Source organism: Diabrotica undecimpunctata, chromosome 4 (genome assembly GCF_040954645.1).
Source record: "Diabrotica undecimpunctata isolate CICGRU chromosome 4, icDiaUnde3, whole genome shotgun sequence".
In the NCBI taxonomy this organism is placed as follows: domain Eukaryota; kingdom Metazoa; phylum Arthropoda; class Insecta; order Coleoptera; family Chrysomelidae; genus Diabrotica; species Diabrotica undecimpunctata.
The window spans coordinates 53,219,989-53,236,108 of NC_092806.1; the positions used below are offsets into that span (position 1 = coordinate 53,219,989).

At 31.4% G+C, this 16,120-nt stretch overlaps 1 protein-coding gene across 1 annotated transcript in view; it reads right to left on the bottom strand.

Moving 5' to 3' along the window:
- Mms19 (MMS19 nucleotide excision repair protein) overlaps nt 1-16,120 on the bottom strand; it is a 53,798-nt gene that overhangs the window by 36,846 nt on the left and 832 nt on the right. The window contains exons 3-4 of the mRNA XM_072529481.1: nt 1,172-1,351; nt 652-854 (exon numbers count right to left, since the gene is read on the bottom strand). Coding sequence (XP_072385582.1) covers nt 652-854; nt 1,172-1,351 — 383 coding nt within the window. The remainder of the gene's footprint in view (nt 1-651; nt 855-1,171; nt 1,352-16,120) is intronic.

Here is a 16,120-nt window from a genome sequence, read left to right on the forward strand (position 1 = left end):
ACTGAATTATTGCCCTGTAAAGCCAGAATAGAGAAAAATAACATGAAAAAGACAATATTAAAAAATACATAAGAATTTTATAGAAAACACTATAGAGCATGGATAGATAAAGGAAATAGAGTTAAACACAAACAAAAAATTTGTAAACTAAGGGTTGGCAGAGATCCTAAGAATGATGAAAGATTAAAATGTTATGGTCTGACTCAAATGAAAAATAATAAAACTCCAGGTGAGAATAATGTAATAACAGAAATGATAAAGCCATAAAGCAGCAATAATAATTCAGATATTTAAAATAATATGTTACTTGTATCTCCAATAATAATGTAAAATAAGCCGATTGGCTGCAATACGACCGCTCACGATTATACTCAAGAGAATAACAACCAAACTTGAGAATAACAACCAAATTTGACAATTAACAAAGAGTCAAGCAGGCCGCCTTAAAAAAGAATATTATTTTCTTTTGGGATTAAACCACAATTGATTGTAATGAGAATTACATTACTTTTAACATTCCGATTTCCAATTCGGAAATCGTTTAAAAAAAAAATTTTAAATAAAAATCATTAATGACCTCAACCTGTAAATGTTTATAAATTGGTGACTTAAAACCAAACAAAAAATATTACCGTACATAAAATATCTTACCGATTCAGTTGGAGGAGCTCTAAAATCCACAGGAAAGTAACATGCCAATACATCAAAAATGTCTTCAGTTAAATGTTGCAGAGAAAAGTGATCCAGAAACACTTTCATCCATTTGAATAAAAACAATAAATTTCTAGGGTCCCTTTCTCCATCCACTAGTGTCAAAACTATGTACACAAACTCCAGTTTCATGTCAAGTATATCTAAAAATTACATTAACAATGTTGATCTTTCTACAAAGTATTAATAAAGTCACAAAAATGAAAATATCAAAATCTATGGATTGAATGTTGCTGAACATTAATATGTAACTATATGTACAATAATGTACAATATGTACTGTCCCACAGAATTGAGGACAGTTAAATCAGATTTGGATATCCCCAAAATAAGAATTTATATTTCTAAGCAATATAAGGGAATAGGGTTTAGTAACAACTTGGACCTACATATCTTGTTGGACAAAAAGCAATTGTACATACTTAATAATTTTAGTAAAATATTTTAAAGATATACCTACTCTCTTTGTGTAATTTAAGACTAATTTCAAATATTTGGTATATAGTATACCTATCTGCTCTCTGTTGTTGTTGACATGGTACATTTTTATGAATTAAATTAAGTAACACTGGTACTTGTTCTCCTGGAAAATCTTTAAACTGAATCAAACTTAATATCCCTGATAAAGCAGCAGGCAGGACCTAAAAAAGCATAAAACTTTCACTTTAAATTGAAAGATTTTAGGAATTTAAAAAAATTAACTTGGATATCAAAACAACAAAAAAAAATATTTGTAATTGTGGTTTATTCCCAGGAGAATTTTGGACAATTCAGTCAATCTGGTGAAGGTATATTAAATGATTATTTTATTTTATTTAGGGTTATATTACAAGTTATGGGAAACCCAATTTTACAATTTCTCTATCCGATAATAAATGTGATAAGCATAAACCTATAAGTTTTAATGCACATACAAAAGAAAAAACAAATTTGCAGATTATATTTTATTAAGATTTTTGAAAGTATTCTTTATGATGATATATATGAGCATGTTAAGAGTAAAATCAGCAAATTCCAGCATGGTTTTCTAAGAGAAAAATCAACAGTAACTAATCTCTGTGTTCTCTCTGAATATATTGCTAAGGCTATTGAGGCAGGGGAACAGTTGGACGATCTGTATACTGATTGAGAAAAAGCATTTGATAAGGTAAATCACTGTATTCTTTTAAATAAACTGGTACAGTTTGGTTTCTTAAGAAAAGCTTTTAATTTATTAAAATCTTATTTGTCAGATAGAAAGAATACAGTAAAAGTAGGTAATTGCTTTTCTCACCAATATGTGTCATCCTCAGGAGTCCCACAGGGGAGCAAACTAGAACCATTGCTCTTTATTTTATTTATTATCGACTTGCTAGACTGTATTAAATCTTGTAACAGCTTAATGTATGCCGATGATTTTAAACTTTTTAAAACAATCTCTAATAAGAAAGATGAAGTGAAATTGCAAGATGATCTAAGATCAGTTATTCAATGGTTTAACAATTCAAAAATGACTCTTAAGGTGGTATGTCACAATGTTAAAATTTATATACTTTTTAGGTACAGTTATCGTCACTATTTCAAAACAAATCTTCAACTTATGATTATCTACGTAAGCAGTAAACTTTCTATTTTAATGATATCTAGTTAAAATTTCCAAAGAAAGCAGTAATTTTTTCATAACTGTACTTAAATGAATCAATGTCATAACTTACATGGTAACGTGCCTAAAAATTGGTATTGTGTAATACTTTTTGAACTTAGGTACAAAATAACTACGTTAAATGATTAATTATTAAAAAACCTCTATTTTAAGCAAATTTTCGTTATCCATACTGCCGTAATTTTTAAATTAACTGTACCTAAAGATAAAATTACAATTAAAAGCTGCAAACTAGGGATTGTGTTGATGTTACCGTAATAAGTTAGCATTTTGATAGTGATAAATTAGTTCGGCTATCACTTAATAGATGAGAAAATAAGTTCACGTGTCATTTAGTAGAAGGCAGCAGTGATATATTAAATTGAATTTAAGAAAAATCTGCAAAACATAGAAAACTAGTTTTGTGATGGGTTTTATTGTCTATGGGTTATGCAGTAACCATGGTAATACGAATCACGTGGTTTTGTTTAGCAAAGCGCTCCTCCCAGTTAATATTTTGGCTTCGTTTCGTTTGACTTTCAATGTTCAATCATGATTGTATAACGTCACAATGTCTTAAATATACAAGTATACCATTTTTTTTCCTTGGCACCCTGACGTTATATAATCGTGGTTGAAAGTCAAACTATGGTCAGTAAAGTTTACTGTGGGATTATACTGGTTTTTACATAATACATAAAACCAATTCCAGTTTTATTAAATTTTTAACAAATTTAATTTTTATAGACAAAACAATATTATGTAATAATCGATTAAATTTTGTCGAATTATTTTTTTTCGTAAGTGAAAAAGATTATTGATATTTACTTGAGTCATAATTAGAAATAAGATGAACATCTGAAATTTTCTGAGGAAAACACTTCCCCTGTTGACATTCGATATGAAAAAAATTATTATTGTAGTGACAGTGTTTTTCAACTGACCAACATATTTTAGAATTCTTATAAACACTGTTTTTATACATAAATAGTTCAATTACCATAATCCTTTTTTTTTAACATTATTTACCTGTTTTTCAAACAATTGCAAATTTCTTTATCAGTTTGGAATAAATATTTTTAGGCAGGTTCATAATTCAGAATTGTCGCCTGAAATGTGAGTAATAAAATATTTCCAAATGAATAAACGTTTTGTGTATATAGTATTTTTCATATAAAAATGCGTGCACCTCACAATTTATATAAAGTGACGTCACTTATATTTAAAAGTTCCAAAAAGGCAACCTTAGAGTTCAAATTTTCCTAACACAGCTAATAATACGAAACCCATACGGAACTGCTCGATTTTTCATAGGCGTCAACATGGTATAATAATCAGAAAAATGTAATCATCATTATATTGGGAATTTTAGAATTATATTAATTAAATAACCAAAAACATTTGTTATTATTAATAATATAAATTTTATGAAATAACTCTTTAAGTCTAATATTCCACAAAATAATAATTTTAATTAAATATATTAGACAATTGTACGCAACTGATATGGGAATACTTCAAATTTTTTGACAGTTCAGCGTGTGGCAAAATTGTTTAAAGTGTTGCCGCTTTTTTAGAGTAAGAATTCTGTTTATATTTTGATTTCTTACACAATTTGATCATAATATATTATATATTAATAAATTGTATTTATAAATACATATTAAATTTAGATTAATAGCTTTAAAAACTAATTATTGTTGTGTATTGTGATTGTGCTATGCCAAAACAACTAATTAGTCTGTAGAAAAGCTGATAAGCTTTCATATAAGATAGATTATTTTGAACAAGAAATAATGGAGGGACGTTTTTACTATTAATGCTCTAAATAGAGGTAAGTTTAAAATTTAGAATATATAATTTTGTATTAAAATGTTTTCTTATGTATTTTAGTGTGTTGCAGTAGTCTTAAAACTAAGTGTATTTACTGTTATATAATAGTTTGACAAATAGTTGACATTTTAAAAATTCCTTACTTACTAACTATTCTGATGTTTTGGCAACGCTGTGGGGTTCTGACGTCGTAAATCTTGAACGACGTGCACACATTTTTATATGAAAAATACTCAGCTGCCCCAAGTAGAAACACTGTATATCCATTTTTTTTTAAATAGCTTTTACTGCATTTTTGGATATGGGGTGATATTATCTACCATTTGACGAAGAAAAAAAAATAAAAAAATTTGCAGAACCACAATTTATGGTTGCTATGAAACACTGTATATCACATTCCAACTTCATTTTACCAATTTAAAACACATTATATCCATATTCCCAAGTATAAACACTGTATATACGGGATATACAGTGTTTTTATTTAGTTTTGGGATTTACAGCGATTTACCGTGGGAATCATAGAGTTTACATTTGCCAAAACTCAATACTGTCGATATCATCAAAATTATATTTATGTTGTTTATATTCTCTGAGACCGTTGAAGTTGCAATCATTACACATTTTTTAGTCGTTTGTTAGTTTGTGTTAAGTGAAGTACAAATTTGTCGGCATATTATAAATATGAATAAAAATCGAAGAACTCAGTTAATACTAGATATGAGTCGAAATCTGGACAACAATGACTGGGGAGAATCATCCACAAATGATACTCAAAGGTAAACGATTTTTTTATAGATAATATAGAACTTTTTATTCTTCTTCTTCTTCTTTTGCTTCTTGGAGATCATTCGATCAGTTTATCTGCCTGTGGCAGCTTCAGAATGAAGCATCATAAATAAAACTAAAAATAAAACTAACATAAAACTACATATCATAATATATTCAAAACTTTATTCTCATTATTGTTTTGGTTTTAGGGAGGAGCAATCGATTTATACCAAAGCTGATAGCAATAATGGTTACCCTCAAGAGATTGATGAAATGCTTAGACGTGATTTGGAGGTTTCATCTTCAGAAGGGGATAGTGATGATAGCATTACCGACCCACATTACCAACCTGACTCGAATCCTGGAAACGTGAGTGATCATCCAGATTCGACATCTGAAAGCATACCTACTGAACGCCAAAGCATACCTACGGAACGAAAAGTCACTAAGAAAAGGAGACAAATGTCAGCTATAGAAAAAAGTATAGATAACAAAAATAAACATCCCATTTTGCCTAGATGCACTGCGAAGTGTAAGAAGTCTTGCTCTCAATTCAGCGAAGAATGCCGAGCAGATATTTGGAATGCATATTGGGATGCAGATTACACAACTCGAAGGATCTGGCTTGCAAAATGTGTTTCATTCAGACCTGTTTTCCGTAGAAGAGTTCCAGCAGCTGCTAATAATGTGTATAAGAAAAATGAAACAAGGGTATTTTATTTAGCTAAGAAGGATAACACCGAATTTCTGCCAGTATGCAAGCTATTTTTACTCAATACATTTGGTTATACCAGTGATTCGGTTATCAATGAATTAGCATATGCTACCAAAAAGGAGCCGCTTAACGCATATGTAAAGGAAAATCGAGGTAAGAAATCCAGTAACATCCGTAACAGGGACATAATAGTAAACCATATAAACTCTTATAATCCCTGCGTGAGTCATTACCGCCGCAAAAATGCTCCTTTCACTAGATATTTGCCTTCAAATTTAACAGTTGCTTCAATGTTTAATGACTTCAAATTAAAGCACCCAGGTATATGTCAAATTGAAATTTACAGAAAAATGATGAAGACAATGAAAATATCTTTACACATGCCCCAAATGGATTCATGCTCTGATTGTTTAGAGTACAAAAATTTTGTAGAAGCAAGCAGCACAGGCACAGAAAACTCGATCGAATCTTCTACCGAAAAAACTCAATGGGAGGCACACAAAAAGAAAGCAGATGATGCTAATAGATATTACAAAATTGATGCAGAATTACCAGAAACTAATAAAACTAAGTATTTTTCTTTTGACTTGCAAAAAGTATTATTGTTACCAGTTATGCCAGGAAACAAAGATGTCTTTTTTACAAGTCGTTTAGTTGTTTTTAATGAAGTCTTCGCTTCTTTAAAAAAGAAATCAAATTCCAACTATTCAGTGGTTTGGCATGAAGCATTTGGCGGTCGTGACGCATCTAACATCATCGATGCAATATACGCTTTAATTAAAGAAGAGCGTGATACGAACAATTTTGTTTTTTGGGCAGATAATTGCACTGCCCAAAATAAAAACTGGTATTTGTTTACTGCATTAGCGATTATGGTAAATAATGATACCCATACCTCTCATGTAAACAACATAACATTCAAGTATCTTACCAAAGGTCATACACACATGACTGCAGATGGTGTTCATGGCAACATTGAGCAACAAATTAAAAAAGCACGAGATGTATTTGACTTTCAAGATTTATTGTCTGTTATAAGACAATCACGAAAAAATTTAAATGTACTTCAAGTACAAACTTCATTCCAATGGCTAAAAAAGAAACGGCAGCATCGAAAGGGAGATGAAAATGATCCTTTGAAAACATTTTTAATAAATCCCATAGTAGAAGCTAACTTTTCACGAGGCTCTAGATCCCTTAAATTCAAAACCAACTTCGAAGATAAAAACTATCAGGAGCTTGATTTCCTGCAAGTCAGGTTCGTGGTGTCAAATTTTCCACAAAGCACCAACGTACGAGGTATTCGTAAAAGCAAAAAAGATGAAATAATACAGAAACTTATTTCTTTGATGCCCGAGAACAGAAGATCCTTTTGGCTTAATTTGTCGGTCGCTGAGACAGCAGTGGACGATCTCCTCCATAACCGTGGATTGCAGCAATTAGAGGACAATGACCATTAAAATGTTTTTAAACCAATTATACCTATATTTGTTAAATTAACGTGAATAAAGTATAATTTTTAGTACTTAGTATCATTGCAAATTGGGATATTTTATTTTATATTTTTAGGTTTCCCAAATAAAAACACTGTATGTGTTCAAAACCTAGTCAGGGCATAAAATACAGACATAAAAATATTTGCTAAAAAACAAGAGTATTTTATGCTATATTAATGTGTATTCACTTTTATTTTAAACAAAATAGAAATTTGAAAAGCAGAGCCCTTCACGTTTCCTGCTCTGGTGAACAATTTTCGAATTGGCGCTTACAGTGTTTCTACTTGGGACAGCCGTACTATATGTAATGTATGTATGTATAGGAATGTAGTATCATCTTTCATACTAATAATAATATTAGAATTGCATAGATTAGATACAGTTAGTCGAATTTGTACCTACCACCAAAGCAAACTGTATTAAAATAAAACCACACTTGTGTAATATACATAATATAATACAAAAGTAAGTTTTTGTACTTAAAATTTAATTTTGTATTATTTCGAACCCAGAAAACGAAGAACGTATTATTTCTGCGAAAACGCAGAACGGTAGTTCGTAATGCATTTACGAAAATTGCTATTGTTTTGGACAGTGTTAGCTGAACCGGTAGACACGCGACCCTGACAGAAAATTAGCGTACAGTGGGAACCTGGGAACTCTTAGAGGTCACAGAATCAGGGGAAAGAATACAATGAGTTTTGTGAAGTGGAGAGTGCGGTACTTAAAAGTATATTCGAAGAAGCTTCCGGAGAAGAGTTAATCAGTGAGATGGAGGCAAAGGATAAATACAGTGCAAGGTACTTTAAACTTAAGTACAAATATGATGACAGAACAGGTTCAGTAAGTTCAAAGACATCAAGTGTAAAGGTAAGCTCAAATTTAAATTACCTCCAATCGAGTTCAAAAATTATTCAGAGGTTGCAGACTAGCTTTGGCAGAGAGGATATCCAGATTAGAAGTTTACATTAGAGAGCTCTTAAAGTTAATTTTAAGTCGAGTTTCTAGTAGTCCTTGTAATATTTCTGCTCGTTATGATATGATTGATAGTCAACTTCGTTCACTTGAGACCTTAGACAAAACTGCTGACAAGTTTGCGGCGATATTGTATTCTCTTATTGAGTCATGTTTGCCAGATGATATGATTCGACTATGACATATGTGGCATCTTCTGTTTTCGTGTCCATGGAAAATATCGGAAAAACTGCAGAAGTTACAACTTTAGAAACAAGATTGAGTGGGCTAATGAGCTTTTTACAGAGTGAAGTTCAAAATGAACAAAAAATTTATTTAGCAACGGAAGGTTTTCGTTTCCTTCTTAAAGATGCGACCTTCTAAAAGATGCGACGGCGTGGAAGCTTGGACGTTAACAGTCAGCTCGATACGATGTTTAGAGAGCTTTGAGATGTGGGCTTTCGTCGTATGCTGAAAATTCCATGGACCGACCGCGTTAGAAATGAATAAGTTTTAAGGCGTATGAATAGAGAACGTCAACTCACAGAAATTGTCAAGAAGCGTAAAACGTCTTATCTTGGACACATATTTAGACACGACAGGTATAACTTCCTTCAGCTTATTATAGAAGGGAAAATAGAAGGCAGACGCGGCCCGGGTAGACGACAAAGGACCTGGCTGCGCAACATCAAATATTGGACAGGATTAGACTTTCAAAGTTTAATAAGAAAAGCCCAAATAGGGAAGACTTTGCAGAGGCCATCGCCAACCTTCGCTAAGAAGACGGCACCTAAAGAAGAAAAAGAAGAAGGTTTTCGTTTACCGGCTGAAAATAAATATAAATTCAATAGACTTGTTGTCAAGAAAAATGTAAAATTACAAAGAACTGATCAGTCCTTAGCGTCCGCTGCTCGGTTAATAAATTATAAGGTTTACAGGTGTATATTTTTATTATAAGTAATGTTTTTGTACTTGAAATTTAATTTTTTAATTTAATTAGAAAACAAGACTGATATGCACTATTTAAAATGTTTATAAAACTAAAAAACAACAACAAAATAAAAACAGAAATTTAACTTCAAAGGTAAATAAACAACAACACAACACGATACAAAAATAAAAAAATTATATCGAGTAATCCAATACAAAAATTAGAATTTGTGAAACTTTAAATAATATCTAATTTCAACTTACATTGAAGAAGACTGTCGACTGAAAGCGAACTATACCGATTCTACCGATCGTATATTATATTTTAAGTTCCAGTACTTGGCCTCGTTGGCAACAATGTCGCTGTTCAGAGAATTAAATTTCGAGAAAATCAAAATATTAAAATATGATGACTAATATGATTAAATTATTTCAATGACACTCATTTTAACAGCGGCGTGAACATATCCCCTTAATGTTAAAAAATGTGCAGTAGTTTCATATACGCGAAAACTCAATAGTATTATTGAAGATTATTATATTAATGATGATCGAGTTGAGAGAGTGAGTGTTATGAAGGATCTTGGAGTTAAATTCCAAATCAACATGAAGTTCAATATACACTTTTATGAAATAACTAACAGAGCTTATCATGCTTTGGGTTTTGTTAGTAGAAGTAGCAACAACTTCAGAATAAGCACAATTATAAAACTCTATCTAGTCGATCGGATAGCCAAGCGGGCTGGGCGGCTGGCTTCTCCTTCGCTTCACTGCGAGAGATGTCAGTTCAATCCCCAGCTCGGTGTACAGAAAACAAAAAGGCTAACGCAGCAGTTTAAAATTCTAAATGAATCTGCGGCTTAGTCTAGAATATGCTGGTATCTGATCGGCCTATGGTGGAGCAGTACGGCAAGAGATAAGGGCTTGCGGCTATGTGATACTCCTCCATAGATCCCTACCGGAAGGGCGTGAGCCGCCTAAATACCGGGTATATATATATATATATATATATATATATATATATATATATATATATATATATATATATATATATATATATATAAAACTCTATAATGCCCGGGTGAGACCACATATGGAATATGCTTTCAATCATCTGGTCTCCTACTGCATTTTCAAACTCAGAAATGATTGAAAAAGTGCAAAAACGATTTTTAAGATTTCTATATGTAAGGAAAAATAAGAAATATCCATATGTGGTCTCATACAGGGTAATGTTAGACTATTTTCAGTTGCAGTCACTTGCCACTAGAAGAAACAGTCAGGCCATTATGTTCATATACTTGATTGTTAACAGTATTAAATTAAGTAAACAAACTGTGGTTTAATTGAGTTTATTTACTTTAGAGTACCCAAGAGTAGGTTAAGGATAACTAACCTAGATCTATTCTTTACAAATTACTATAGAAAGATATCACCAATAAACAATATGTTAAAAATTTGTAATGAAGTATTTAATAGACTGACTCATGTGGATATATTTAATGTAAAAAGCTGTAGACATTGCTTGCTTATCAGCACTAGGTTTAAGGGGTTTATTGTATTTTTTTCTTATTGTATTATTAATGTTCGCTTCTTTCATTCATTTATTGTATTTTTTATCTTAAACACTTTACATGTAATTACTATTAGTCTATAGTGTTTGTAAGGTGTCTAAATAAATAAATAAATATTTGAAGATTGTGAGTCAAAACATGATTGGCTTTGCAAACTCCATTAAACAACCTTGTTGATAAAAGCAATGTTGTTTCCCTAATAGGTATTATAATTTTTTTATTTAAAGGCAGCCGCATCAACCATATTGGTTATTAGCGGATGAATTTAATGTAAACAATAATGATTACAAATAACAAATAAATAACATACTTAAGTATATGTGGTTCAATATGTCAATCTCTTAAAAATTTCACAATATTTTCACTGGTACACTCACTAAAAATATCTCTTATAACTGATGGAATTTTATTAGTTAGTCTTTCAGCACTATATTTGGGACACTCCGTTAATACGTGTTTCACTGTTAACGGCCCGTCACAACTCGTACATTTTGGTTGACGTTCCTTCTTTATGAAATATTCATGTGCGAGTTTGCTGTGTCCTAATCGGAGTCTGGTTAATACAACCTGAAGGAAACGGCTTGGGACGTTGTTAGTCCATCGTCCAAAATTTGGTTTAATTTCTTTTAAATTTGAGAATTTTTCTTCCCAACATTTAGTCCCATTACATATCAGCTTTTGTTTACAGTACGGATTGAGATCTTCTGCTAATGGTTTTATTATCGGTCTGATATTTGGGGAATTTGCTATTTCTCGAGCATTTTTATCAGCTAGTTCATTTCCTTTAATGCCTATATGTGATGGTACCCACATGGTTTTTAATTAATTTAGCAATCGGGTTGCAAGTGTACATTTTTGACAGTATATGGAGGGAATTGATTGAGTCAGTAATAATAAGGAATTTATCTGGTTTGACTGTTTGTATGTGATTTAGAGCTCTGTATATTGCATACAATTCTCCAGTTATCACAGTGGATTATGTGGGCAATTTGAAACTTTTTATTATGTCTGTTATAACAAATGATGATCCTACACCAGAAGTTGTTTTAGATGCATCTGTGTAAACTTGGATATATTTAGGGAAAGAAGAAAGTATTCTATTATAATTGCTTATAAATATTTGTGGATTAGTTTCAGTTTTATGATATGATGATAAGTAGGCAAAGGTATTAACCAGGGAGGTGGCGTGTTTACGTTTGCTGAATGTGTTGCGGGAAAGTTAAAAATTTCAATAGAGTTTAAAATGTTTTTGATCCTTAATTGAAATGGTAAATGTGTTCTTATATAGATATTTGATAACGATGACTGAGTAAGAAAATGGTTGTCAGGTTGTAGTGATGATTGTTTTGAAGCGTAAGATAGACTAAGTAATTTCCGTCGTTCATGTAATGATGGCTCTCCAAGTTCCTACTCGAGGCTTGCAACAGGAGTTGTTCTATAAGCTCCAGAGATTATGCGTAATGCATTGTTGTGTATAATGTCTAAGATTTTTAAAATTTGACTTCGACGCTGAAGAATATGCTATGCATCCGTATAGCATATTCTTCACTGTAGTATATTCTATACAACAGTAATAATGTATCTCCGTCAGCACCCCATTGTTTGTTGGCTAAACATTTAAGAAGATTTATACGATTTTGACATGATATCGCCAATTTTTTAATATGTGGTTTCCAACTTAAAGTTTCGTCGAATGTTATGCCTAAATATTTTATCTCTGTACTTCGTTTTAAAAACTTTGTGCCGAATTTTAAGGCAGGTATGTTAGTGTGAATAGGCTTTTTGGAAAAAATAATTGTGTCTTGTCAGCTGAAAAATAGAATCCACTCCTATTAGACCAACTTTCGAGTTTATTTAGTTCTTCTTGTAAAAGTTTGACCATCGAGCTAATATTTTTTCTTTGATAAACATTATCATATCATCAGCATATAATCTAGCCTGTGCAGGTCTCCTGAGATTTTTTATAACATCATTCATTGCTATTAAAAAAAGTGTAGGGCTAATTAGATCCTTGTGGTGTTCCATTGTCTTAAGACTTAATACTAGAAAGTTCTCCATTACTACTTACTGAAAATTTGCATTCATTTAGAAAGTTATTCCAACATGTTTCCTTGAATTCCCCAAGTCTGCAGCTTTGTTAATATTCTGTGTCGCCATGCTAAGTCAAATGCTTTGTGGATGTCAAAGTAAACAGCTATGAATTTCTGTTTGTTACAGAAGGCTTCATTAATTTGACTTTCTAAATGTAAAACATTGTATAGTAGATTTCAAAGGACGAAAGCCAGCTTATTCCGGTATAAGTAAATTGTGATGTTCCAAATGCCACATAAGTCTATTATTTATTATTTTCTCTAGCAGTTTGCAAGTAGAACATGTAAGTGATATTGGCCTATATGATTCTGCTGCTGTAGGCGTTTTGTTAGGTTTTAGTATAGGGATGACAATAGCTTGTCTCCATATTCAAGATTCAGTAGGAAGTCTAAAGTTTCGTTAGGTAATTGTTTTAAGAATATTGCGGGTATGTCATCTGGACCTGGTGATGTGTCTTTTAACATTTGGATTGTTTCTAATAGTTCTGTTTTATTAATTGGAGTATTTATATCATCGTTATTGACTATAATTTCTATTGGATTTGCTTCTTCTTCTTCACGATATCTTAAAAACGTATTGCTGTAATTTTCATTTGTAGATTCGTGTCTGTATGTTTCAGCTAATTCTTCTACAATTTTTTTGTTTTCATTAATTAGGTTTCCATTTCGTTCTAGGTATTTTATTCCATTTTGTGTACTGACGCCAGATATCTTCTTAACTTTTTTCCATGCTGATGACATGTTTGTATTCCTGTTAATACTTTGAACATATTTTTTCCAAGACTCTTTTTTAGATCTGGTAGTAATTAATTTTGCATATGCCCTTTTTTTCTTTAGCTCTATTAAGTTCTCATTGGTTTTATGTCTTTTGAAAGTATTTAAAGCTTTTTTACTTTGTTTTATTGCCAATTTACACTCTTCATTCCACCAGGGAACAACTTTGTTTTTTGTTATATACTTTGTTTTTCCCATTGCAATTGTGGTGGCTTCAGTGATTAAGTTATTAAACAATTTTAAAGTTAAGTTTATGTCTTCTTCAATTATAGGGATATTCGATATTTCTTCAGAAATTTTTGTTTTAAAAATGTTCCAGTTGGCTTGCTTAATTTTCCACTTTTGCAAAGGATTGGTTTTTGTTGTATGGTTGGAAATTTTTGTTACTATTATTGGAGAATAATCACTTCCATATAAATCGTCTACGGTTTGCCACGTGTGATTTAGTAACGTCGATGGGTCAGAAATAGACAAGTCAATAGCTGAAAAATTTCCAGTAGCTGCGTCGAAACGAGTTTTAGCTCTGTCGTTCATTATTGTTAAATTCATGCTATTGATTATGTTTGCTAATAACTTTCCATTTTTAGTTGTTTTTTCGGAACCCCATAGAAGATTATGGCTGTTAAAGTCCCCAAGAATTAATTTTGGTGATGGAATTTGCATAATTAAGTCGGAAAGTTCATTGCCTTGGATATTTTGGCTCAGGGAAATATAAATGTTACATATGTTCATTTTTTGATTAGTACCTATTGTTACTGTTACTGCTATTGCTTCTAAGTTTGTATTAATTGTGATTCTGTTTACTTGTAAATCGGTTTTAGCATATATCGCAACACCGCCACTAGCATGATTTGTCTGTCTATTTTGATAGTAAACATTATATGACTTCAAGTTATACGCATTGTTGCCTTTAAAATTAATTTCTTGAAGACATATAATATCAGGTGAATATTTCCTAATAAGTACCTGAAATAAGGGTAGGCGGGTGTGAAAACTGTTTAAGTTCCACTGTAAAATATTATTATACATGAATTATATTTTTATTTAAATAATTAGTTTTGAGATATATCACTGTCTAAGTCAGATTAACCAACATGTTCAAGCAGTTGTTTAGTTAATTTTTTACTTAGTCTAGTACATTTAATTTGCAAATTTCGATCTTCAGTCTGGGTATGTATTTCATTTATCATTTCTATAAGAGATGGAATATGTAGGGTATAGTCTTTAGCAATGCTTAATGCATCATTACTACCGTGAGTGTTCTCTAACAGATCAGTGAATTGTTGACTAACGAGTGGGAACTTGGGATTGTGATTGTCAATAAAATTGGTTATCTTTTGGGGCAATTCTCGAAATTCTAATGAGGGTTTGTCTTTCGACTTCAACTTTTTCTTTGGAACTTTTGGAACATGTGTTGGAAAGTAAGATTTTGTTTCTGAGGAATTAGTAATATCTGGTGTATCTTCTAGGCTAGGTGTTGCAATTTCAGATAAATTTCGTTTTGAGGTCGTAGGTTTAGTTATCGGAGTTGTTTGAACTTCAAAAGAAGCGGGTTTGTCGGGATTGGGCTCATTAAATGTAGGAGTAATTGGTGTTTGTTCACATATCATTTCAGGGTTAGTAGTATTTGATATAGACTCACTTAAATTATTGCTGTCTAAGGAATGGTTTAGAGAGGAACTTTGTTGCTGTGATCTAGTATATGAAGAAGTTGAAGTTTGGAGTTGGAGGCCAGCATATTGAGATGCAAAATGACCTGGTTGCTTGCACTTATAGCATAATGTATCTGTTGTAAGAAATATGCGATATTTTAAGTCATCATGATTAATTTCTAATGTATCAGGAATTTGGAAACTATCTTCTGGAGGAGATATGTACACCTGCCTTTGAAAACTAAGTATGTGACTATATGCTGGATCAATTGCTCCAATTCGTAAAAATGTAAGGGGTGACATTAGCTGTAATCCAATAGTTTTTAACTCGGTTTCCAATAAATTATGTGGAATTGTGGGACTTACGTTGGATAGAACAAGTCTTTGTGATGGGGTAACTAGCTTTTTTACTGGTATTACTGTGTTATTAATCTTAATAGAATTATGTTCTTTTAAAAATTTGTCTACAGCTGATTTACTTGATACACATACACGGTTTGTTTGAAATTCTGGATGAAAAAATTATGTATTTTGGATCTACAAGTGATCCGAGTTCTAATAAATAATCTTGTAATTTGAGGCCCTCTATTGCAGAAAGATAATTACCTGATCTTTGCTAGGAAAAGTTGTTGGTGAGTGAATCAATGCTGTGGAGTATTTTTTAGTGTTTGGTGAGTTTTCAGTCTGAATAATAACATTAATTTATTCAGTTTATTATCATGCAATCAAACAAAATCAAAGTTTTCTTTACTCACATATGATTTCCTGCACTTAAACAATCACTATAATCACTTTAGTAATATTTTAACTTGTTAATTATCGGTTTTTACTATTAATATTTCAGAGCTATTTGTGAAACCAGTTGCTGGTAGCACGATCAGGTCAGAATTTAGGTATTATAATTATTCCTATAAGTTTATCATATAAGCCCATAAGAAATTGAAATAATGGAAATTAAAGCACTAACAAAAAAGGGAACAAATATATCTTTCGTGGAAC